The sequence below is a fragment of the Oncorhynchus kisutch genome, linkage group LG12 (assembly GCF_002021735.2).
Source record: "Oncorhynchus kisutch isolate 150728-3 linkage group LG12, Okis_V2, whole genome shotgun sequence".
Lineage (NCBI taxonomy): Eukaryota > Metazoa > Chordata > Actinopteri > Salmoniformes > Salmonidae > Oncorhynchus > Oncorhynchus kisutch.
Window position 1 is genome coordinate 10,403,257 of NC_034185.2, and position 27,783 is coordinate 10,431,039.

General features: G+C 42.1%; 1 protein-coding gene across 1 annotated transcript; it reads right to left on the reverse strand.

Moving 5' to 3' along the window:
• Positions 1-1,486: 1,486 nt before the first annotated feature.
• Positions 1,487-24,049, reverse strand: LOC109900502 (cholesterol 24-hydroxylase-like). The gene is made up of 15 exons (XM_031836840.1): positions 23,808-24,049; positions 23,477-23,554; positions 23,282-23,363; positions 22,995-23,068; positions 22,687-22,773; positions 22,454-22,592; positions 22,062-22,175; positions 21,571-21,733; positions 10,652-10,717; positions 10,455-10,527; positions 9,740-9,824; positions 7,230-7,340; positions 2,979-3,067; positions 2,285-2,351; positions 1,487-2,107 (listed from the first exon to the last, which is right to left on the reverse strand). Exons 1-15 carry the CDS (start codon positions 23,954-23,956, stop codon positions 1,952-1,954), a joined length of 1,533 nt encoding a protein of 510 aa, XP_031692700.1. The 5' UTR covers positions 23,957-24,049; the 3' UTR covers positions 1,487-1,951.
• Between the last annotated feature and the right edge of the window lie 3,734 nt (positions 24,050-27,783).

Sequence of the window (27,783 nt, forward strand, 5' to 3'; positions counted from 1 at the left end):
GCATCTCACTCTCTACCGAATACTGGTGGTGACGTCAATACCTCACATCGGATATATAAAAATGTATTAAAATAACGAGATGTATCCACCAATCCAAAGATAGGAGGGAGCTTCACAGCCCACCATTCCGCCCTGTGGATAACGAATCCCATTGTTAGAGTGGAGATGCAGGCATCTCATCACTATATCCAGGATCTGTGCTACTAGTCTACTTGTCCATTTATAAAGCTGCAATATTTCACTTTTTGGGCGACTCGACCAAATTCACATAGAAATGTGAGTTATAGATCTGTCATTCTCATTGCCTAAAATGACTCATCTAGAGGTAATTTATCCCATTTTTAAACATTACAATACATTCACAGATTGCACAACACACTGTGTGGACTCAGGTCCCTACTCCACCACTACCACATATCTACAGTACGTATGTTATCATATGCGTGTGTGAGTGTGTGTGAGAGTGTGTGTGTCTGTCCCAATGTTTGCGATGCTTCACACTCCCCGCTGTTCCAGGTGTTTTTTAAATCTGTTTTTAAAATCTAAAATTTTACTGCTTTCGTCAGTTACTTGATGTGGAATAGAGTTCCATGTAGTCAAGACACGACTGTGTGCCTCCCATAGTCTGTTCTGGACTTGGGGAATGTGAAGAGACCTGTTGTAGCATGTCTTGTGTGGTATGCATGGGTGTCCGAGCTGTGTTCCAGTAGTTTAGACAGACAGCTCAATGCATTAAACATTTCAAACCCCCTCATAAAAGTAGTGATGAAGCCAATCTCTCCTCCACTTTCAGCCAGGAGAGATTGACATGCATATCAATAATATTAGCTCTCTGTGTACATCCAAGGGCCAGCCGAGCTGCTCTGTTCGTAGCCAATTGTAATTTTCCTAAGTCCTTTGTGGCACCTGACCACACGACTGAACAGGTAGTCAAGGTGCAACAAAACTAGGTCCTGTAGGACCTTCCTTGTCGATAATGCTGTTAAGGCAGAGCTTCGCTTTATTATAGACAGACTTCTCCCCATCGTAGCAACTAGTGCATCAATATGTTTTTACCAAGACAGTTTAAAATCTAGTGTTACTCCCAGCAGTTTAGTCATCTCAACTTGCTCAATTTCCACATAATTTAGTTCAGGTTTAGTGAGTGTTTTGTTCCAAATACAATGCTTTTAGTTTTAGAAATATTTAGGGCTAACTTATTCCTTGCCACCCACTCTGAAACCAACTGCAGCTCTTTGTTGAGTGTTGCAGTAATTTCAGTCGCTGTAGTAGCTGATGTGTATAGTGTTGAGTCATCCGCATACATAGACACACTGGCTTTACTCAAAGTCAGTGGCATGTCGTTAGTCAAAATTTAAAAAAGCAAGGTCTTATGGGGTGTAAACAAGATACAAAACATGATAATGAATGTTCTTGGTTTGTCTGCAGATTCACAGCGACACCTTGTGGATAAAAGTATTCTAATCTTCTGGAGCTCAGTGATGTTTGGTCAATTATTTATTAAAATATAGTCAATTCACTCCAGAGGCATTGTGGTAATGTTGGTTAAGAAGTTCATCAAAGAAGTTAATATATACTTTATAAATATCTTTATATTATGTGATAAATGGTATACTGCATAGTAACCTTTATATTATGTGATAAATGGTATACTGCATAGTAACATGATAAGGGTAAATTAACAACATGGAATCAGCACAAATACAAACACTCCTATGTCAAGTCTGTCCTAGTAACTCTTCATCACATAGAACCGTCATATTTAAGATATTATTTCACCATTGATACAAAGAATAAACAATTGTTCAAAATCCATTTTCATAAAAAATAGCTAGATATTTGAATAAGGTGCTTCATTGAAAGAAAGAGATAATTTGCTCCACTAGGAAGTATAAGAAATAAGACAAGTATGTTATAGAGAAGTGCTAGTCATGTTCAGGTCCCAGTCAGGTCAGTCTGCGGGTGTCTGTCCTCTGTGTCTGATGTTACACACCACTCCACTCTTTGGTCTCAAAGACCCAGTGTCCAGGATGTCAAAGGACTGGCCAGGCAGCAGGCTGAAGTCAAACCTCTGGAGCAGCTTGGCCATCACTACCTTGGCCTCCATCTGTGAACAACAGATCTCTTTAAAGGATGACAAATCTGGTGTGCTCAACTATTAAAAAAAAGTATATATTGGAGGCAGAAGTCCAGGAGTAATCTAACTAGGATGGATAATAGGATCAGCAGAGAACAATCCCAAATAAAGTTGTTTCAATGTATTTCATACGGACAGTCTGCTCACCTGTGCGAAGCTCTGTCCCAGACATGAGCGTGGTCCCAGGGAGAAGGGGTAGTAGCAGTAATAGGGTCTTCAGGACAGAAACGAACACAACATGTCTGTTAGCTCTTAAAGAGTGACTGAACGCACAGATTTTTCTGTTGCTCATTAAGAGAAATTAGGTGGGTGTGTCCTCAAAATAGTCTGAATGAATCTAAGATAACTCAAGAAAGCTGTTATTAATTAGGGCATTTTTGTCGACAAGGTTTTGGGCGGGCAATTTTACATATAGCTAAGTTGTTTGGTGCAGTATAAAATGCATAACTTGTTGTCTCATGTAAACAAAGTCTGATCCCCTGTGCTGCAGGCCAGGTCTGTCTCACTGTCTGTGTTGTGCCGTACCATCGGATAGATCACAATCACAGCAGCTGTTTATCCCGTGTTAGTGGGCGAAATCAAAACCCAACCATGTAAGTAATGATGAACTCTTGTACACAACTCACAAAACTCCTTTTTGGATGATACAGACTTTATTAGTAAAATTAACCTACTTGCACTTTTTAGTCCATTTTGGCACAGGAAGAAATGTTTCTGGCTAATACCAATGTAGCATATGCCGTTTTCAACGAGAGAAGTTGATTCTCGAGTTCAGTTCTGCTTTAATCAATTCAAATGTTGTAAAGAAACAATAAACAATAAAACGTATTGTGTGACTTACTTGGCAGCGTCTGGATGGAACCTCTCTGGGTCAAACTTCAGCGGGTCCTCAAAGAACTTATCCAACCTTCCACAGACATACGAATTGAACTGTAGACAGACAAGATAGGGGCAACCAAAAGATTTAAGACACTTTAGGAAATAAAATGAGTGCAGAGGTGTTGACTACACTGTTAAAATGAAGGGAATTGTAACACCTAAACTAGTGGCAACTGAGCTGCCACCAACTTGAAGGAGACAAAACACATAATTCTGAGATGTTTTGAAACATTTCATGGTGTGTTGTAACAGCACTAAATCAAATATTGTGCAACACCTTGCCAGGGACTGGGAGCACTAACACTATTGTGGTGTTTCGAGTTCTGTCTAGTGCAGAATCAGATCCCTTTATCTGGTGTCTTAATGTTTAACATTGTGTTATGTATTTGATCATTTACCATGATACTGTATACCATTTTCACAGGCATTGTCAAGCGCAGTGTTCAAACCACCAGCAGTAACTGGAGGTTGAACTGCAAGAACTGAGGACTCTGCAGTTGCCTCTTCCACTGAAACTCATGAATGTGGGAATGGGTGCTGTCCTCATTGAACGTCAAAATGCCTGACAGTTTTGATATCCGTTCATCATGATCCATTACACAACAAACTGCTTAATACCAATATAGAAATACAGACTTCCTTCTTCAAACATGTACACAACATTGTGTGAAAGAATTAGTCTAAAAATGTTGAATTACCCACAATCCTCTAAAAAAAGAGTCCCGCTTCAAGATAAATGAATGGTGATTAAAACCAAAGACTTCCAATGGGTTCAATCAATATATTGTTTCTCACGTTGGTTATCCTCATAAAAGATTATTCAATTTTGAGTAACATGTTAAATCAAATCAAATGTATCACATGCGCCGAATATAACAGGTGTAGTCCTTACCGTGAAATGCTTACTTACAGGCCCTTAATAACCAACAATGCAGTTTTAAGAAAGTGTTATTTACTAAATAAACTAAAGTAAAATTAATCAAAGCAATCGAACATTAACACAATAAATAATACATAACAATAACGAGGCTATACAGAGTCAATGTGGAGGCTATATGCAGGGGGTAAGGTAGGGCTACAGAGTCAATGTGGAGGCTATATGCAGGGGGTAAGGTAGGGCTACAGAGTCAATGTGGAGGCTATATGCAGGGGGTAAGGTAGGGCTACAGAGTCAATGTGGAGGCTATATGCAGGGGGTAAGGTAGGGCTACTGAGTCAATGTGGAGGCTATATGCAGGGGGTAAGGTAGGGCTACAGAGTCAATGTGGAGGCTATATGCAGGGGGTAAGGTAGGGCTACTGAGTCAATGTGGAGGCTATATGCAGGGGGTAAGGTAGGGCTACAGAGTCAAGGTGGAGGCTATATGCAGGGGGTAAGGTAGGGCTACAGAGTCAAGGTGGTGGCTATATGCAGGGGGTAAGGTAGGGCTACTGAGTCAAGGTGGTGGCTATATGCAGGGGGTAAGGTAGGGCTACAGAGTCAATGTGGAGGCTATATGCAGGGGGTAAGGTAAGGCTACAGAGTCAATGTGGAGGCTATATGCAGGGGGTAAGGTAGGGCTACTGAGTCAATGTGGAGGCTATATGCAGGGGGTAAGGTAGGGCTACTGAGTCAATGTGGAGGCTATATGCAGGGGGTTAGGTAGGGCTACAGAGTCAATGTGGAGGCTATATGCAGGGGGTAAGGTAAGGCTACAGAGTCAATGTGGAGGCTATATGCAGGGGGTAAGGTAGGGCTACTGAGTCAATGTGGAGGCTATATGCAGGGGGTAAGGTAGGGCTACTGAGTCAATGTGGAGGCTATATGCAGGGGGTTAGGTAGGGCTACAGAGTCAATGTGGAGGCTATATGCAGGGGGTAAGGTAGGGCTACTGAGTCAATGTGGAGGCTATATGCAGGGGGTAAGGTAGGGCTACTGAGTCAATGTGGAGGCTATATGCAGGGGGTAAGGTAGGGCTACAGAGTCAATGTGGAGGCTATATGCAGGGGGTAAGGTAGGGCTACTGAGTCAATGTGGAGGCTATATGCAGGGGGTTAGGTAGGGCTACAGAGTCAATGTGGAGGCTATATGCAGGGGGTAAGGTAAGGCTACAGAGTCAATGTGGAGGCTATATGCAGGGGGTAAGGTAGGGCTACTGAGTCAATGTGGAGGCTATATGCAGGGGGTAAGGTAGGGCTACTGAGTCAATGTGGAGGCTATATGCAGGGGGTTAGGTAGGGCTACAGAGTCAATGTGGAGGCTATATGCAGGGGGTAAGGTAGGGCTACTGAGTCAATGTGGAGGCTATATGCAGGGGGTAAGGTAGGGCTACTGAGTCAATGTGGAGGCTATATGCAGGGGGTAAGGTAGGGCTACAGAGTCAATGTGGAGGCTATATGCAGGGGGTAAGGTAGGGCTACAGAGTCAATGTGGAGGCTATATGCAGGGGGTAAGGTAGGGCTACTGAGTCAAGGTGGAGGCTATATGCAGGGGGTAAGGTAGGGCTACTGAGTCAAGGTGGAGGCTATATGCAGGGGGTAAGGTAGGGCTACTGAGTCAATGTGGAGGCTATATGCAGGGGGTAAGGTAGGGCTACTGAGTCAATGTGGAGGCTATATGCAGGGGGTAAGGTAGGGCTACTGAGTCAATGTGGAGGCTATATGCAGGGGGTAAGGTAGGGCTACTGAGTCAATGTGCAGGGGTACAGGTTAGTTAAGGTCATTTCTAAGTGACTATGCACAGATAGTAAACAGCAAGGAGCCACGTAAAAACAAAGGGGGGGATCAATGTAAATAGTCCAGGTGGATTAATTGTTCATTAAATTAGATTTACGTTACTTTGGTAAAATGAAATGAACAAATCATTGAAATAAAATGTATGCAAGTTTGGGGTATTTTTCCTCTATTGAGACATTTCTGAAATGACAGAGGGGATACAGACAGGTGGGAGAAACAGATTGAAGGGTTGGGGAATTGTACCCCGGTCTACAGTGGGCAAGGGGTGACCTGTCTAAACCAGGTGTGTTTCCTCTAGACCACAGGCTCTGCACAACTTGCATTAATTTTTATTAAATATATGTTGGTAGTTTTTTAGATTCAATTTCAATTCAGCCCAGAATTATTTTTACAGTGTTGGTGAGTGGGTCAAATATCAACTAAATGTATCACGTATTTTTATTTATGATGAACTTTTTACCCCGTTTTCTCCCCAGTAGGTAGTTACAGTCCCATCGCTGCAACTCCTGTACGGACTCGGGAGAGGCTTAGGTCGAGACCCATCAGTCCTCCGAAACATGACTCTGCCAAGCCGCACTGCATCTTGACACAATGCTTGCTTAACCCTGAAGCCAACCGCACCAATGTGTCGGAGGAGACACCATACAACTGGCGACCTTGTCAGCGTGCATGTGCCCGGCCACCCACAGTAGTCGCTAGAGCGCAATGGGACAAGAACATTCCAACCGGCCAAACCCTCCCCTGGCGATGCTGGGCCAATTATGTGCCGCCTCATGGGTCTCCCGGTCACGGCCTGCTGTGACACAGCCCGGGATCAAACCCGGGTCTGTAGTGACGCCTCAAGCACTCCACTCTGGAGCGCAAAATGTGCCATGTTACTGAATTCCACAAATATATATATTTTTTCCATAGGCCCTTATCATCAATCAATATTTAGGCGATAAAGCATTTGTATTTCTAAACCATTGATTTTATGAGAAGCACCGTTTGAGTTTTGAGCCTTTCACATGAAACCTCAGAAAGTGTTTCACACCAATATTCAAGTTGAAAAACCACTTTGGAGTTCCTACAATTCTGTTTTAAAACACTCGGTGTATTTGTATTTTCTATTGATTTCACTAGACAAGTCAGTTAAGAACAAATTCTTATTTTCTATGACGGCCTAGGAACAGTGGGTTAGGGGACCCTAGGGGCAGAATGACAGATTTGTACCTTTTCAACTCGGGGATTTGAACTTGCAACCTTACAGTTACTAGTCCAATGCTCTAACCACTAGGCTACCCTGCCACCCCAGTATGAGCCATACTGGCTTGGACAAGGATACTTCATTCCTTTACTACATTGAGGTATGAGCCATACTGGCTTAGACAGGGCTACTTCATTCCTTTACCACATTGAGGTACCACAGCGTATCACATGTTAACACCACAACTAAACCTAGAGTTATTATCATACAACAGTCATCACTCATCCACATTGTTTTTGAGGTGACTACTCACGACGAATGAGACTCCAGCTGGGATGGGGATGCCGTTGATGACGATGTTGTTGGGGATGAAACGAGAAGTGCCTGGTGCTGTAGGGTACAACCTTAGAGTCTCCTTCAAAACCTGACGGGGGGGAGATGATATGAAGCAAACACACCATGCTGATTAATTGACGATGTGAATAGTTACCTGACCCGAGACTTGAACACTTGCGTTAGCTCCCTGAGGTACATCCCACTGGGCACAGACGTCAATTCAACGTCTAATTTTGATTTAGTTGTCAACATTAATTAAACGTGAAATTAACAAAACATTTCACCATGTCATTGGATTTAGGTTAAAAGTTGGGTGCAAAAAGATGAAATGGCCTTCAGTCTTTTTGCAAATCCAATCGGTGTTTGTTTTTTTACCCCCTTTTTCGTGATATCCAATTGTTAGTAGTTAAGGTCTTCTCATTGCTACAACTCCCAAACGGGCTCGGGAGAGACGAAGGTCTAGAGCCATGCGTCCTCCGAAACACAACCCAACCCTGTCATCTTCATCAGATGACAGTAATAGGACATGTTACACAGTACATCTGCTTCTTAACGTGTTACGGGTACACGTCCCCCCAGGGGTACACCCCCCCCCCCCCCCTCAACTGAAACAGTGGCGCACAGAATGCAAAAATATTCTTAGAAATATTTAACCTCCACACATTAAGAAGTCCAATAGCTCAAATGAAAGATAAACACCTTGTTCATCTAGCCAGCAAGTCAGATTTCTAAAAACATTTACGGCGAAAACATAGCACATATTTATGTCAAACCACCACCAAAGACACAGCTCATTTGAATAGCCATTTTGAACAAAAGATGCAATCAACAAATGCAGGATTAAAAGAAAAATAATTCACTAACCTTTTGAAAATCTTCATCAGATGACAGTAATAGGACATGTTACACAGTACATTTGTTTTTTTCAATAATATGCAATTTATATCCATAAATCTCCATAAACCAGATAACGTCAGATAAGCAATACACATCATAAACTTTGACTAAATATACATGTTCTACATATAGTTAGAAAGATACACTGCTTCTTAATGCAACCGCTGTGTTACATTTATTTTTAACGTTACAGAATTCGTTCACTAGGCAATATGAGACGGCGCTCATAGATTAGCAATATGTCTCCGCTATGTTGGAGTCCACAGAAACAAAATTACCACATAAATATTCCCTTACCTTTGATGTTCTTCGATCAGAAGTCGTGGAAGAAGTCATACTTACCGAAAACTGCATTTGGCTTTCAAGTCTGTGTCTTTGGGTTATCAAACGCGACAAATTCCGGCTGAAATGCAGCCAAAATTCTAGGGGTTGCGCATCAAAACTTCAAAATTACATATTATATGTCGACTAAACTGGTCACACTAAGTGCAGAATCAAGCTTTAGGATATTCTAAACGTGCAAAACAATTCTCAGCTCGAACAGACAAACCGACATCGTTTGGTGAATCTTGGAACAAAGAGAGCTCCAGACGCGACGCGCGCATGAGAGTACGTGTATTTTCGCGCGACCCGGAGGTTTTAGCCCGCCAAATGGTGAGGGAGCGCGTGATTTTCACAATGAAACGCCCCATTGAAAGGAGACATCGCGCTGAAGAGATAGAAACTGTTCCCAGATCCGTAGCTGGTTGGGAAGGGTGGGGGCGATGACGTCAAAGTTGGCCCAACTTTACTGCTGACAGAGAGAGTTCGGAAGAATGGCTGCCCTGTGAGTTCTGCTTTACATAGACATAATTTGAACGGTTTTAGAAGCTTTAGAGTGTTTTCTATTATATGCATATATTAGCAATTTTGGACAGATTTTTTTTCTGTTTACTATGGGCACGCAATTCCTCCAAAGGGGGCACTATTCTGCCTAGCTTTAACACAGTGCACATCCAACCCGGAAGCCAGCCTTACCAATGTGTTGGAGGAAACACCGTACACCTAGCAACCTGGTCAATGCGCACGGCCCGCCACAGGAGTCGCTGGTGCGCGATGAGACAAGGATATCCCTACCGGCCAAACCCTCCCTAACCCGGACGACGCTAGACCAATTGTACGTCACCCAATGGACCTCCCGGTCACAGCCGGCTGCGACAGAGCCTGGGCTCGAACCCAGAGTCTCTGGTGGCACATCCTTAGACCACTGTGCCCCCCGGGAGGCCCGCATAGATGTTTTTTAGTTGAAATGACGTGGAAACAATGTCGGCTGAACCAGTTGTTGCCCAGTGGGATGTAATAGGCTTTAGCTCAGCCGGCTAAAACAGTCTTGTAGCATTCAGACGAACCGGGTTTACATCCAGTTGGTCACACAGTTAACTGCAGTTAATATAGTACAAGTATAGTTGAGATGGCACCGACAGAAATGGCAGCTCTACTTCTAGCTACTAAGCAACTTTCAAGTATTGTTTTTGTATAGTATAAAATAGTGCTAGTAATTAGTAATGACAAGACAACACAAAATGGACACGATACAGGTAGATCATTTACCTGAGACAGGTAGGTCATTTTCCCCAGGTCGTCAAAGCTGATTTCCTGTTTCATCCCGATGACGTCATCCACTTCCTGCCTCACCCTGGAGAGGTCAGAGACACTCACAAACTCAACCAACCTGTTTTTATTACAGAAATGATCAATAACCAAAATATAAATTATGAAAACAAGTCCTACTGTCAAACCCTGATCTGTTTCACCTGTCCTTGTGATTGTGATTGTCTCCACCCCCTCCAGGTGTTGCTTATTTTCCCCAGTGTATTTATCCCTGTGTTACCTGTCTATCTGTGCCAGTTCTTCTTCTATGTTTCCAAGTCAACCAGCGTTTTTTCCTTTCTCCTGCTTTTTGCATTTCTCCTTTTTCTAGTCATCCCGGTTTTGACCCTTGCCTGGTTTTGGACTTTGTACCCGCCTGCCTGACCATTCTGCCTGCCTTGACCACGAGCCTGTCTGCCACTCTGTACCTCCAGGACTCTGATCTGGTTTTGACCTTTTTGCCTGTCCACAACCATTCTCTCTGCCTACCCCTTTGGATTAATTAACATTGTAAGACTGCAACCATCTGCCTCCTGTGTCTGCATTTTGGTCTCACCTTGTGCCTTGATAGTACAAACTAACACAGGGATAAATACACTGGGGAAAATAAGCGACACCTGGAGGGGGTGGAGACGATCACAAGGACAGGTGAAATAGATCAGGGCGTGACACCTACTTCGTCAGTATGTCTGGCAGCCTTCCCAGTTCCATGACGGCAAAAGCTAGTTGATTGGCTGTTGACTCTTGCCCTGTCAAGATTAAAACAGCAAAAGCACTGTCACTTTTGTTTCTTCAAACTTCAATTGTGTGGGAGAAACTATATTACTAAGATGGAATAAAAGAAAGACTAGCGCTTGTTTCAGGGAGACGTACCCGCAATGAAGAACGTCACAAAGTTGTCCAGCATAAGCTCCTCATCATCGTTTGCTATGTTTTCCTCTGAAATTATGGAAATATATCAGTTTACAGCATTGAAACAATAGTGCTACTCAGGGCCCGATTAAGAACTCATAGGCCCCGTGCCAAACACACTTTTAAGACACTACTTTGGTGTTTCCTTTATTTTGGCAATTTCTTGTATGTGCTTGTGATACAAATTTAACACAAATCAATTGTGTTTAAAATATTGATCCTCTCCATCTAAATTATGCTCTCTGGTGCATTTTGAACAATGAAAGCGGCGTCCTGTGGTTGGATCAAAACATTTATTTAAAATATATTTAAAAAACAACGTTCTTTTTTTTGTTTTTTTATTTGCCTTATGTATGGGTTTAAGGCAAACGATTGGACACAACTACTCATTCAAGGGTTTTTCTTTATTTTTACTATTTTCTACAATGTGTAATAATAGTGAAGACATCGAAAGTATGAAATAACACATATGGAATCATGTAGTAACCAAAAATGTGTTAAACATATCAAAATATATTTAATATTTTAGGTTCTTCAAAATAGCCTCCCTTTGCCTTTATGAAGCTTTGCACACTCTTGGCATTCTCTCAACCAGCTTCATGAGGAATGCTCATCCAACAGTCTTGAAGGAGTTCCCACATATGCTGAGCACTTGTTGGCTGCTTTTCCTTCACTCTGCGGTCCAACTCATCCCAATCTATCTCAGGATTGAGGTTGGGGGATGTTGTAGGCCAGATCATCTGATGCAGCACCATTACTCCATTACTCTCCTTCTTGGTCAACTAGCCCTTACAGAGCCAGGAAGTGTGTTTTGGGTCATTGTCCTATTGAAAAACAAATGATAGTACCACTAAGCGCAAAACAGATGGGATGGGGTATCGCTGCAGAATTCTGTGGTTGCCATGCTGGTTAAGTGTGCCTTGAATTCTAAATAAATCACAGACAGTGTCATCAGCAAAGCCCCCCCACACCATCACACCTCCTCCTCCATGCTTCACGATGGGAACCACACATGCAAAGATGATCTGTTTTCTTAATCTGAATTTCACAAGTCATGGCAGTTGGAACCAAAAAATCTCAAATTTGGACTCATGAGACCAAAGGACATATTTCCACCATATTTCCACCAGTCCACTGACCTTCATGTCTTAAAGTAATGATGAACTGTCATTTCTCTATGCTTATTACCGCTGTTCTTGCCATAATATGGACCTGGTCTTTTACCAAACATGGATATCTTCTGTATACCATCCCTACCTTGTCACAACACAAATTAACAAATCAAACCTGTTCATAGAAATGCATTCCAGGTGACTACTGTCACGACATGGCCCTTTGGGGTGTATATCGAGGCTCTCCCCTCTCTCACACCACAAGCTTTATGACTTTACAACAGGTCATAAATTCCTGGTCATGCAGAAAGAAATGGGAAATAAACCTAAGGAACAAAGAGCATCTCTTTGTTCAACTCCTATTCCCCAAAATTGGAGGATTAAACAATATTTATATTTTTGAGAATGTGGGAATGGTCCGTGGGTATTTAAAGAACAATCCTGTCAAAGTTGTTTAATTTTGTAACATTAGGAAGGATGGTGGCACAGAATAACGGTAGCTTTGGAAGTGTACATTTCTCAGTTATTCATTTTCTACCTGAATGTTGTGTCAAATATATGATTGAATATGAAACTATTTGTCAGAAGATGTAATGTCAAGTTGGCCTTCTGAAAGAGAGCCAGTGGCCACACCCCCGTGAGCCCAGACATTACATCACGTGTCATAGAACCACCTCTTTTTCCACAGAGTATAAAACCCACTTCCTACAAAATATACATTAAGTCAAAGAACGCCGGGACAGAGTCCCCACGTTGGAATGGCTACAATTCTATAGACCATTAGAACCACACCTGTAGTTTGGCTACACGGCTGGAAATGGTTAAATGAGAATACCGACAACCGCCAAAACATCTATTCTATGCGACAACCATGGGTATGCCTGACGTATCCATTATGAACACAAGCAGAGACTTTCTGTCGATTGACTCTCCAGCAGAGGGACCGGATTCCAACAAAGACAACAATGATTTACGAACGTAAATATGTACATTGCAATTATTCTCAAATGAGCGGCTGTTCATGTGCAAAGGATTAGCATTTCAATTATTATAATTATCAACTGTGTGTGTAATCCATCTTGTCTTTCCCGCTCTTTATCTGACCCACCTCTTTCCTCTGCATACCAAGCCGTCATATCGGCTTAGTCCACTAGGGACTTTTCTATAATTGTTAGTGTCACTTGTGCTCTCTCTCCGGCCGCTAGGCTGCACATTATGGCACACACATGTCACCCTCGTCACGCGCATCAGCGCATTATGACACTCACCTGGACTCCATCACCTCCTTGATTACCTGCCCTATATATGTCACTCCCTTTGGTTCCTTCCCCAGGCCTCATTGTTTCTGTTCCTGTGTCATGTGTGTGCGTTGTTCGTGTTTCTTATTTTGTATGATGTTGTGTTTATTTATTTAAACACTCACTCCCTGAACTTGCTTCCCGACTCTCAGCACACTTCGTTAGTTAGTAACCAATATCTACTCTTTGTTTATTTCATTCTATGTGATTATGTAGTTACTTAATTAGTTAGTAGATAATTAAGCCAATTTGTATATCGGTTATTTAGGCTAGGGTTTGTGCAAATATCCAAGGGTTTTCGATGTTCAGTAATGAGAACTGATGAGGTAATAATAATATAAGAATGAGAATGAATAATCAATCAAATATTACTATTACTAGCCTGTTCAACCTCTCTTTCGTATCGTCTGAGATTCCCAAAGATTGGAAAGCTGCCGCGGTCATCCCCCTCTTCAAAGGGGGTGACACACTAGACCTATATCTATCCTACCCTGTCTTTCTAAGGTCTTCGAAAGCCAAGTTAACAAACAGATTACTGACCATTTCGAATCCCACCATACCTTCTCCGCTATGCAATCTGGTTTCAGAGCTGGTCATGGGTGCACCTCAGCCACGCTTAAGGTTCTAAACGACATCAAAGCCGCCATCGATAAGAGACATTACTGTTGCAGCCGTATTCATCGACCTGGCCAAGGCTTTCGACTCTGTCAATCACCACATTCTTATTGGCAGACTCGATAGCCTGGTTTCTCAAATGATTGCCTCGCCTGGTTTACCAACTACTTCTCTGATAGAGTTCAGTGTGTCAAATCAGAGGGCCTGTTGTCTGGACCTCTGAAAGTCTCTATAGGTGTGCCACAGGGTTCAATTCTCGGGCCGACTCTCTTTTCTGTATACATCAATGATGTTGCTCTTGCTGCTGGTGATTCTCTGATCCACCTCTACGCAGACGACACCATTCTATATACTTCTGGCCCCTCCTTGGACACTGTGTTAACTAACCTCCAGACGAGCTTCAATACCATACAACTCTCCTTCCGTGGCCTCCAACTGCTCTTAAACGCAAGTAAAACTAAATGCATGCTTTTCAATCGATCGCTGCCTGCACCTACTCGCCCATCCAGCATCACTACTCTGGACGGCTCTGACTTAGAATATGTGGACAACCACAAATACCTGGGTGTCTGGTTAGACTGTAAACTCTCCTTCCAGACTCACATTAAGCATCTCCAATCCAAAATTCAATCTAGAATCGGCTTCCTATATCACAACAAAGCATCCTTCACTCATGCTGCCAAACATACCCTCGTAAATCTGACCATCCTACCGATCCTGAACTTCGGTGATGTCATCTATAAAATAGCCTCCAACACTCTACTCAACAAACTGGATGCAGTCTATCACAGTGCCATCCGTTTTGTCACCAAAGCCCCATACACTACCATTGCGACCTGTACGCTCTCGTTGGCTGGCCCTCGCTTCATACTCATCGACAAACCCACTGGCTACAGGTTATCTACAAGTCTCTGCTAGGTAAAGCCCCGCCTTATCTCAGCTCACTGGTCACCATAGCAGCACCCACTCCTAGCACACGCTCCAGCAGGTATATCTCACTGGTCACCCCCAAAGCCAATTCCTCCTTTGGTCGTCTTTCCTTCCAGTTCTCTGCTGCCCATGACTGGAACGAATTTTAAAAATCTCTGAAGCTGGAGACTCACATCTCCCTCACTAGCTGTAAGCACCAGCTGTCAGAGCAGTTTACAGATCACTGCACCTGTACTTAGCCTATCTGTAAACAGCCCATCTATCTACCTACCTCATCCCCATACTGGTATTTATTTATTTATTTTGCTCCTTTGCACCCCAGTATCTCTACCTGCACATTCATCTTCTGTCGATCTACCATTCCAGTGTTTAATTGCTATATTGTAAATACTTCACCACCATGGCCTATTTATTTCCTTAACTTACCTCATTTGCACTCACTGTATGTAGACATTTTGTTTTCTTTTGATCTACTGTATTATTGACTATGTTTTGTTTATTCCATGTGTAACTGTGTTGTTGTATGTGTCGAATTGCTTCGCTTTATCTTGGCCAGGTCACAGTTGCAAATGAGAACTTGTTCTCAACTAGCCTACCTGGTTAAATAAAGGTGAAAAAATTTGTTTTATATATATATATATATATATACAACAAAGAAAATATATATATGAAGAGTTATATTCGGAAAACTCTGTATATCTCAACAGTTTTCTGTGGTGCCCCGACTTCCTAGTTAATTAATGTTTACATGATTAGTTTAATCACATAATAATTAAAGCTAGAGAACTGATTTTATAATATACAGTATTACCATTTCTTGATAGTCCAGACACAACAACTGTTTCCCAATGTTCTTCGTGGGCATCTATCCTTTTCCACAATCTTCTGGTGTTACGTAGCACCACGACACTACTTAATGAAGCTGGTTGAGAGAATGCCAAGAGCTTGCAAAGCTGTCATCAAGGCAAAGGGTGGTGACACATGATTACATAGTTCTGATGTCTTCACTATTATTCTACAATGTAGAAAATTGTTTTAAAAAAAGAAGAAAAGAGCAAAATCAGATTTTTTGAATATTTTGTAAATGTATTAAAAATAAAAAACAGAAATAGCTTATTTACATAAGTATTCAGACCCTTTGCTATTAGACTCGGGAATTGAGCTCAGATGCATCCTGTTTCCATTGATCATCCTTGATATGTTTCTATAACTTCATTGGAGTTCGCTTGTGTTAAATTCAATTGATTGGACATAATTTGGAAAGGCACACAACTGTCTATATAAAGGTCCCACAGTTGACAGTGCATGTCAGAGTAAAAAACAAGCCATGAGGTCAAAGGAATTGCCCATAGAGCTCTGAGACAGGATTGTGTTGTGGCACAGATCTGGGGAAGGGTTCCAAAACATTTCAGCAGCATTGAAGGTCCCCAAAAACACAGTGGCCTCCATCATTTTTAAATGGAAGAAGTTTAGAACCACCAAGATTGTTTTTAGAGCTGGCCTTTGTTGACACGGAGCCCAGACGATAAATCACGACTGGTCTGCCGACGTAATCCCATACATTGTGCCTTCAACCGGCCTCTGCCGGACGTCGTTGAAGACGCTTCTGCTAGCACCGGCCTGCATCCGGTGCATCACTGCCTGGTACGGAAATTGCTCAGCCTCTGACTGCAAGTCACTACAGAGGGTAGTGCGTACGGCCCAGTACATCACTGGGGCTAAGCTGCCTGCCACCCAGGACCCACCCAGGAAAATTGTCATCGACCCCAGCCACCCCAGTCATAGACCAGTCTCTCTACAACCGCATGGCAAGCGGTACCAGAGTACCAAGTCTAGGACAAAAAGGCTTCTCAACAATTTTACCCCCAAGCCATAAGACTCCTGAACAGGTAATCAAATGGCTACCCGGACTATTTGCATTGTGCTCCTCCCCCCCAACCCCTCTTTTTACGCTGCTGCTACTCTCTGTTTATCATATCTGCATAGTCACTTTAACTATACATTCATGTACATACTACCTCAATTGAGCCTACCAACCTCCCGCACATTGGCTTACCGGGCTATCTGCATTGTGTCCCATCCACCACCCTCCAACCCATCTTTTACGCTACTGCTACTCTCTGTTATGCATCGTGAATATATGCATATATGCATAGTCACTTAAAACCATATCTCCATGTACATACTACCTCAATCAGCCTGACTATCCGGTGTCTGTATGTAGCCTCACTACTTTTAAAGCCTCGCTACTGTATATAGCCTGTCTTCTTACTGTTGTTTTATTTCTTTACTTACCTATTGTTCACCTTATACCTTTTTTGCACTATTGGTTAGAGCCTGTAAGTAAGCATTTCACTGTAAGGTCTACAACTGTTGTATTCGGCGCACGTGACAAATAAACTTGAGATTTGATATCTGTATGTTCGCCTCGTCTCCCGCTTGCTAGCGCAGTAACGACTACCTAACGGCTTCCCTGTTTCATCTATTGCTGTCCACTGGACCCTATGAACACCTGGCTACATAGCTGATGTACATTGGGCTGTTTATTAATCATGGCACTCCGTTTTGTTTATTTTGTTTATCTGTCGGCCCCAGCCTCGAATTCAGGCCCTGTGTGTAGTTAACTGACCCTCTATGCCAATTCATCACCATTTCACCTGTTGTTGTTGTCTTAACTGATTAGCTTTTGTTGTCTTACCCGTTGTTGTCTTAGCTAGCTCTCCCAATCAACACCTGTGATTGCTTTATGCCTCACTTTAGGTCTCTCTCAAATGTCAATATGCCTTGTATAGTGTTGTTTAGGGTAGTTATCATTGTTTTTGGTTTACTGCGGCGCCCCTAGTCCCACTCTACATGCCTCAGATTCCTCCTTTGCCCCACCTCCCACACATGCGGTGATGTCACCTAGCATAACTAGTGCCTCCAGAGATGCATCTTCTCTCATCGTCACTCAATGCCTGGGTTTACCTCCACTGTACTCGCACCATACCCATGTCTGTACATTATGCCCTGAATGTATTCTACCACGCCCATCAATCTGCTCCTTTTACTCTCTGTCACCAACGCACTAGACGACCAGTTTTGAAAGCCTTTAGCCGTACCCTCATCCTACTCCTCCTCTGTTCCTCGGGTGATGTAGAGGTTAACCCAGGCCCTGTGTGTCCCCGGGCCCTCTCATTTGTCGACTACAGACATTTTCCATTGAGATTGGCAGTTCTAAGGGGGGGGGGGGGGTTGCAATCTACTGCAGAGATAGCCTGCAAAGTTCTGTCATACTTTCCAGGTCTATGCCCAAACAGTTCGAGCGTCTAATTTTAAAAATGTATCTCTCCAGAAATAAGTCTCACACTGCCGCCTGTTATAGACCCCCCTCAGCTCCCAGCTGTGCCCTGGACACCATATGTGAATTGATTGCCTCCCATGTATCTTCAGAGTTCGTTCTGCTAGGTGACCTAAATTGGGATATGCTTAACACCCCGGACGTCCTACAATCTAAGCTAGATGCCCTCAATCTCACACAAATTATCAAGGAACCCACCAGGTACAAACCTAAATCCGTAAACATGGACACCCTCATAGATATTATCCTGACCAACTTGCCCTCCAAATACACCTCCCTGCCTCATTGCCTGCATCCATTATGGGTCTGCGGTCAAATGACCACCCCTCATCACTGTCAAACGCTCCCTAAAACACTTCTGCAAACAAGCCTTTCTAATCGACCTGACCCGGGTATCCTGGAAGGATAATGACCTCATCGCGTTGGTAGAGGATGCCTGGTTGTTCTTTAAAATACATTTTCTCACCATCTTAAATAAGCATGCCCCTTTCAAAAATTGTAGAACTAAGAACAGATATAGCCCTTGGTTCACTCCAGACCTGACTGCCCTCGACCAGCACAAAAACATCCTGTGGCGTACTTCATTACCATCGAATAGTCCCAGTGATATGCAACATTTCAGGGAAGTCAGGAACCAATACACACAGTCAGTTAGGAAAGCAAAAGGCTAGCTTTTTCAAACAGAAATTTGCATCCTGCAGCTCTAACTCCCAAAAGTTCTGGGACACTGTAAAGTCCATGGAGAATAAGAGCACCTCCTCCCAGCTGCCCAGTGCACTGAAGGTAGGGAACACTGTCACCACCGAAAATCCACAATAATTGAGAATTTCAATAAGCATTTCTCTACGGCTGGACATACTTTCCTCCTGGCTACCCCAACCCCGGCCAACAGCCCAGCACCCCCCGCAGCTACTTGCCCAAGCCTCCCCAGCTTCTCCTCCACCCAAATCCAGATTGCAGATGATCTGAAAGAGCTGCAAAACCTGGACCTGTAAAAATCAGATGGGCTAGATAATCTGGTCCCTCTCTTTCTAAAATGACCTGCCTCCATTGTTGCAACCCCTATTACTAGTCTGTTTAACCTCTTCTCTGATTCTTTGATCCACCTCTACGCAGACGACGCCATTCTGCATCCATCTGGCCCTTCTTTTGGACACTGTGTTAACAAACCTCCAAACAAGCTTCAATGACATACAACACTCCTTCCATGGCCTCCAACTGCTCTTAAATACTAGTAAAACTAGATGCATGCTCTTCAACCGATCGCTGCCCGCACCCTCCTGCCCGACTAGCATCACTACTCTGGACGGTTCTGACTTAGAATATGTGGACAACGACAAATACCGAGGTGTCTGGCTAGACTATAAACTCTCCTTCCAGTCTCATATTAACCATCTCCAATCCAAAATTAAATCTAGAATCGGTTTCCTATTTTGCAACAAAGACGCCTTCACTCATGTTGCCAAACATACCCTCGTAAAACTGACTATCCTACCGATCCTCGACTTTGGCGATGTCATTTACAAAATAGCCTTCAACACTCTACTCAGCAAATTGGATGCAGTCTATCACAGTCCCATCCATTTTGTCACCAAAGCCCCATGTTCCACCCACCACTACGACCTGTATGCTCTCGTTGGCTGGCCCTCGCTACATATTTGTCGCCCGACCGACTGGCTCCAGGTCATCTAGAAGTCTTTGCTAGTTAAAGCTCCGCCTTATCTCAGCTCACTGGTCACCATAACAACACCCACCCGTAGCACTCGCTCCAGCAGGTATATTTCACTGGTCAACCCCAAAGCCAACACCCCCTTCGGCCGCCTTTCCTTCCAGTTCTCTGCTGCCAATGACTGGAGCGATTTGCAAAAATCACTGAAGTTGGAGACTTATCTCTCCCTCGCTAATTTTAAGCAACAACTATCTGAGCAGCTCACCGATCGCTGCAGCTGTAAACAGCCCATCTGTAAATAGCCCATCCATCTACTTACCTCATCCCCATATTGTTTTGATTTACTTTTTTTTTCTCTTTTGCGCACCAGTATTTCTACTTGCACATCATCATCTGCACATCTATCACTCCATTATTAATTTGCTCAATTGTAATTACTTTGCTACTGTGGCATATGTATTGCCTTACCTCCTTACTCCATTTGCACACACTGTATATAGATTGTTCTCTTGTTATTGACTGTGTGTTTGTTTATCCCATATGTAACTCTATGTTGTTTTTTTGTCGCACTGCTTTGCTTTATCTTGGCCAGGTCGCAGTTGTAAATAAGAACTTGTTCTCAACTGGCCTACCTGGTTAAATAAAGGTGAAATATAGATTTATTTATTTTTTAATCTGTGGAGATGGGAGAACCTTCCTGAAGGACAGTCATATCTGCAGCACTCCACTAATAAGGCCTTTAAGGCAGAGTGGCCAGACAGAAGCCACTCCTCAGTAAAAGGCACATGACAGCCCACTTGGAGTTTTCCAAAAGCCACCTAAAGACTCTCAGACCATGAGAAACAAGATTTCCTGGTCTGATGAAACCAAGACTGGACTATTTGGCATAAATGCCAAGCATCACGTTTGGAGGAAACCTGGCACCATCCCTATGGTGAAGCATGGTGGTGGCAGCATGTTTTTAAGCGGCAGGGACTGGGAGACTAGTCAGGATCGAGGCAAAGATGAACGGAGCAAAGTACAGAGAGATCCTTGATGAAAACCTGATACAGAGCGCTCAGTACATCAGACTGGGGTGAAAGTTCACCTGCCAACAGGACAACGACCCTAAGCACGCAGCCAAGACAACGCAGGAGTGGCTTCGGGACAAGTCTCTGAATGTCCGTAAGTTGCCCAGCCAGAGTCCAGACGTGTACCCGATCAAACATCTCTGGAGAGACCTGAAAATAGCTGTGCACCGACGCTCCCCATCCAAACTGACAGAGATTGAGAGGATATGATGAGAAGAATGGGAGAAACTCCCCAAATACAGGTGTGCCAAGCTTGTAGCGTCATACCCAAGAAGACTTGATGCTGTAATTCCTGCCAAAGGTGCTTCAACAAAGTACTGAGTAAGGGGTCTTAATAATTATGTAAATGTGATATTTCAAGTTTTTTAATTAGCAAACATTTCTAAAAATCTGTTTTTGCTTCATCATTATGGGGTATTGTGATGTCATTATGGGGTATTATGTGTAGAATGATGAGGGGGGAAAACGATTTAATCAATTTTAGAATAAGGCTGTAATGTAACAAAATGTGGAAAAAGTCAAGAGGTCTGAATAATATATACTGTATATATTTCCCTTGTTTTGTTGAAAATATAATTTATAAAAAACATTATGCTGCCTCTTGGGCCCCCCATGGGCCTGAGCCCAGGTGCTTAAGCCCCAGTAAGTCCCTGCATTAACCTGGCCCTGGTGCTACTGAACCTCATCAATAACATCACTGTTTTAGCAAGTCACATGCAGAGTGACAGGTAAAAGGTCTCCAATGTTAGTCTGTTCCCAGATCAGTTTGTGCCGTCTTCTCTTGAACAGTTGCAGGAGTTGGCAAGACGGCACGAACAGATCTAGGATCAGAATACTACAACATGCCTTTGCCAGCCGTCTTGAGGATCTGTGTGAGGATGTCTTTTGGAACGTCCTCTCCGTTTTGGACGGCCATTTTCCTCTCGTTGATCCACTGTCTGCCTGTCGAACGCAGCAGCTGACAAGACTTCTTCACCTCGTTGATGAACTTCTTGTTCTTTGGGTAGAGCTACATGTGTAGGATCTTAATTTGATTACTCTTTTTCAATTATATGAATATGAATATGAATATAGGAAATGCAAATGTGTGTATTGAATGTTTAAAGAGGCTTGTAAAGTTTGTAATTTCCACTTAAAAATGTCAGACTTGATGTAAAATGTATCAAACCCTACAAAAAATGTCTATTAATTATAATCGACATAATAATTCACATTTCTGTTGCTGCAGGATTATTTTCCTGCTGTAGCAAACAGGCTCAAAATAAACAGCTACATCTTTAGAGATATGACATCCGACCATTTATTTAAATCCCATCTAGGGAATGTGAATTATTTACCTGGAAGGTGAAGTCTCTGAGATAGTGGATCACTCCCTTCAGACACATCACTATAGCGTTGGGGAACGGAGAGTCACTCTCCTTCAGCAGATCCAGCTCCACTCCAAACGCCACCTTCAGATGAGATAAAAACAGAGGATTGACAACATCTTACAACATGATAAGGTAAAACTCCTGGTTCTATTTATGCTAATTATAGCTAGCACATTGGCTTGGTGAGATTAAATTGTATATTGCTTAGGTAATGAGTGTGTTATCAGTTGTCATAAGCAAAAAACTGCCTGTTATGACAATTTTACTGTCAGATATTCAAACAAATGTAGCTTTATAAAATGAAGAATAAAGTGTAAGTGCAGTGTGGGGATCTGAGGGTAACAGGAAGTGACCGTTACCTTAGTGATGACATCCAGTGTCACACAGTCGAACATGTGTTGCATGTTGGCAGCTGTGTTGGTGTCAGCCATGTCCGCCAGTTTATCCATCAGCTTCTCTGCCCTCTCGTTGAACGCACCCATCTGACCCCGCAGATACCTAACAATACACAGCAATGATGGATGGATGAACAGGTGGATGGATTGATCAATGGAGTGATCAATGAGTCGATTGATCAATTATAGTGACTTACAGACTGCTGAAGGCAGGGTCCATTATTCTTCGCTGTTTGTACCACTCATCATGATTCTGTGCTGTGACCAGGCCACTTCCCAAAAACCTATGAAGAATATGGACAACATAGTATTTACCCTAAGACTGAATAAACTGACCAGTGGCCAAATTGTCCTGTTTGAATATCTATATGCTCTGTAGGCTACGCATGCAATAACCAGCATTAGGAGGGATTGTGTTGAAAGAGTTTGTACCAACCAAAACATTGACACAATAAATAGTAGTAGGAAGTATATTTAGATAACATGAATTATACAGAGGACTCACCTCTGTCCAAACAGGTTGAAGAGACGCTTGTAGACCAGTGGGGCTTTGGGGTACTTCGGTGACATCAGGACTTCCTGTGGAGACAAAGAAAAGTGTCCGTTTGGTTTGAAGGGGGAAATGGGGTAATGTTTTTTTTTTACAGCACTTTCATTTCAGAAATGAACATGGTAAAATGTATGATTACACTAATCTTGGTTAACCCAGAACTAAAATCTTGCTTAATTTGGTCAGGTGTTTACGTTGTCAGTTCATCAGAGATTATAATTACAGTAATTTCACAGGTTTACCTTGGTGGTATCAGGACAGGTCACAAACAACATCACAACATGCATACAGTTGATACGGTAGACCGGTCCATAAGTCTCAGCCCTGTCAAAGATGGAATAGATCTTTATTGTCCCAGGAAAAACAACAACGGATAATGTGTATGTGTGTGCGTGCGTGTGTGTATGTCTACTGCTGCTCAATAGCATTCAACTCACCATTCCAGGAATTTGTCGTGGACAATTCGATCATTGCTCATCTCCCTCTGAATGGTTGTTAAATGTCCAAATACAAAACTGGGGAGAACACAAGACGAATTCATCCAAAAATGTAAAATAAGAAACTTATGACATGAGTGATACCATCACCAAGTGAAAATGAAAAAGGCAGGTCAAACAGAGACCCTGACGGCTGTTGAGGTTAACTTTCACCTACTGTAATTCCTTATCAACTAATCCGATGCGTTATGTCGCCGCTCAATATAGTTGAATCTAACATTTAGCTAAAGCATTTTAAAATAAATATTCAAGTTACATCATACTGACTCACCTATCCCTTGGTGGTCCCGGTATGTGATCATATTTCAGATGAATATATTTTATGTAAAGACAAAAACAGAGAAATGTGATGAAAATCAATCCAAGCAGGCAAATAAGCAAATAACTGATCCAACCTGCAAAGAAGGAGAAAAGGGCCATATTTCCGAAGGCTAGATAGCTTGTGGTGACCCTGCAAACCAGTTATGTGGTCGTTGTTTTTGGGACGGAATTTGGTCACCAGTCGTACTAGTAGTAGAGAGGCATATGTGAAGCGAGAGGGTTTACTCTGCATAAAATATGTCCACGTCAAGCAGATCGTTAATTATTAATTATTTTTGGCTGCGGTTCTGAATTTTCTGGAACCCCACTTGTATGTAAATTGTTAGGATTGTAAGAAAAGCCATCCGTGAACCATGAAATGTAAACTTTAAAATAGATCTGTAAACGTACAAACCCTATGTTCCGACTATGAATGAACATTTACACGTTCAATTATTACTTTACAACTCCCTTCACTCGATTATAGATCTTTTAAATACAGATCATTCAGGAAAGTATTCAGACCCCTTCCCTTTTTACACATTTGTGACCCGTTTCAGGAAACTAGGCATATGTCGCAGGTCACTACTTAACAGGAGAGCCGTTTGAACGTAAATGTAGTGTCTTAGCTCTTATTACTTATTTATATAATACGAAAGACTCTAAATACAAGAAATTGAACTGGAGTTTCACATTTAGTAAATGAGTTATTACCAGAATAACATAGAACAACACTGCACATGACCAAGGGTGCTCCATTCTTAAAGGGGACATCAGTAAGTAACAGAACATAACATTCCTTCTCTTATACAATCAGAGTAACTTTTACCAAACCACAACTGAAACATTTCCCAGAACTTGTTGTAGTTATTTTGCATCTTTTAATATGAACTTGAACAGTTTGTTTTTGTTTGTTTGTTTATAAGTCCAGTCTGTCTGGTGGACGGTGCCTTCGTTCTGGGTAGCACCTAGGATTGTCTGGAGGCTCCTGAACATCCTCAGTGTGTGTCTGGTGAACGGTGCCTTCGTTCTGGGTAGCACCTAGGATTGTCTGGAGGCTCCTGAACATCCTCAGTGTGTGCTTGTTCCATTATAGCTTCTGCTATAGCAGCACCTTCATCAACACGTTCCCTTCTTTTAGCCTGGGTTCTCTTTACTGCCTCACCATCCTCTACAGTTCCCTGTGTGTCACTCTCAGGACCTCTCTGTGCCTGTTCTCTCTTGATTGTTGTGCTGTTTTCCGTGAAATGCATTTGTTTAATGTGATGCCGCCACATTATGTCTGGGCTCACTTGAACCTGGTAAGTTCTGGGTCCCGTTTGTGTATGTACGGTCCCTCTTGTCCATTTCCCTCCTCTTCTGGAGTCTCACACCATCACTCCATGTCCTGTTTGGAGATGGCGCTCCCGGCCACCGGAGAGCGTCTTGGCTTGATTGTTCAGCATTTCATTACGCCTGTTTGGTTTCATGATATCCAGCTGTGTGCGGCAAGGCCTCCCGAAAATCAGTATGTCTGGGCTTTCATTTGTCGTGGCATGTGGGGTGTTTCGGTAGGAGGCCAGGAACTTGGCCAGTTTTGTTTGCAAAGTCCCTTCGTCTCATTTTGCGGCACAGAGTCCTTGCTTTAGGGTTTGTACAAAGTGTTCTTGTGAAGGGATTGTTATGAATAATGACTAAATTATGTATACATTTCAATCAGAACTATGACTAAACAGAATACTACTATGTTACTGTATGGATGTATGAATCGTATTGTAATCACAATACTGAATGTAATGTGTGTAGTTTTCATACAGAATTAGAAGGACTGTCTGTTCCTTGTTAGAAACTAATGGAGCTATCGTCAGACTGGCTGGAATAATGTGTTCCTTACAGGACATCCTGTCTCTACACAGGGAGAGGAGAGACCTTCTACTAGTAGTAGATTATTTAACAGGTGGTGGACAATGTGGGAAGGCTTGTGAACTATACTGTCATTGTATCAGAGTGGAGGAAGGACAGAATAAAACCTATGACGTCATTTTTAGTATTTAACTTTTTATGGCTGCAGGGGCAGTATTGAGTAGCTTGGATGAAAAGGTGCCCATATCAAACGGCCTGCTCCTCAGTCATAGTTGCTAACATTTGCATATTATTATTAGTATTGGATAGAAAACACTCTGAAGTTTCTAAAACTGTTTGAATGATGTCTGTGAGTATAACAGAACTCATATTGGCAGGCAAAATCCTGAGTTGAAATCAAAACAGGAAGTCTGAAATCTGAGCTTGTATGTATTCACCAGAGACCCCAATGAAATCCCCTTGAGATATGAATGATGTTGCACTGCCTAGAGGTTCCACTAGATGTCAACCATCAATAGAAATTATAATGCGGCTTCTATGATGTTGTGGGAGTGAATGAGAGCAGAATATATCAGCTGTCCATCAAGCAGCCATTTTGTGATCCCACTTTTTCCTCATGGTAGTCACTTGCGTTCCATTGCTCACGAAGAGAAGAAAGAATACTCCGGTCGGAACTTTATTGACGCTATATGTTAAAAACATCCTAATGATTGATTCTGTACTTAGTTTGGAATGTTTGTTCGACTGGTAATATCACTTTAAGGTTTTGTCCGATATAACCCTGACGAGAATTAGATATGTATACCAAACGCTCTAACAAAAGAAGGACATTTTCAAACAAAACAAACATTTATTGTGGACCTGGGATTCCGGGAGTGCTATATTTATTATGTAATCATGTAATTTCTTGTTTATGTTGACGCTCTCTTTGCAGCTGTGGTGTTTTTAAATTGAGCTCCGTTTCAGATTATTGCATGCATTTCTTTTTCCATAAAGTTTTTAAAAATCTGACACAGCGGTTGCATTAAATTGAGGCTTCCTCCCTTTACAGTGGCAGGAGGAGACTATTACTGTTTGGCCCGGTACAGTACTTATGGGAAATATATAGGGGAAGTTAGTACCTGTAAGGGAACACCCCCCTGAAATGTACAAAAATGAATGGGAAGTCATTGGCACTGGACAAATCATAAAAACGGTGTCCAATACCACTCAATTCGGCGTCGTTTCATTCAAAGTTGATTGCAAAGGCCATATGGCAAATGCCAAGTGTAAAACTTTAAAAATCCAACAGATGGCGAATGCGCTCCACTGTGGTTTTTCATATTGCAAATGTAACACAAGTCAACATCCAAAAGTAAAATTTGGAAAAACTGAACATTTTTTCAAAAACTGTAAAAAAGTGCTTTCTGGACCGTTTTTCAAAATTCTTTCGATTTTTTTGTGTAAGAACTGTATTAATAGACTTTTGTCCAATTTTATTATCATTATTATTTATATATATTTTTTTACTTGTGCATAAGGCATATGTTTTGTCCATTTGCAATATGATTTCATAGGAGGACAAAAGTCAAAAATAGCAAAAATTTGGAAAAATCTTATCACACCCTTAAAAAAGTGCTTTCTGGAACGTTTTTCGAAATTCTTTCGAATTTTATGTCAATTACATTTGTATAAGAACTGTATTAACATACTTTAGTCATATTTTATTATCATTATTTTTTTTTTACTTGTGCATAAGGCATATGTTTTCTCCATTTGCAATATGATTTCATAGGAAGTCAAAAGTCAAAAATAGCAAAAATGTTGAGAACTTATCACACCGTTAAAAAAGTGCTTTCTGGAACATTTTTCGAAATTCTTTCGAATTTTGTGTCAATTACACATGTATAAGAACTGTATCAACATACTTTATTCATATTTTACTATAATTTTTTTTACTTGTCCATTTGCAATATGATTTCATAGACGTCCAAAGTCGAAAATGTTAACTTTTTTTCAAAAACTTACCACCCCCTTATTAAGGACAATAAACGTCAACACTACAAAATACAAAACAACAAATGTGAAAAAACTGAAACTATCTGGTGCATAAACACAAAGACAGA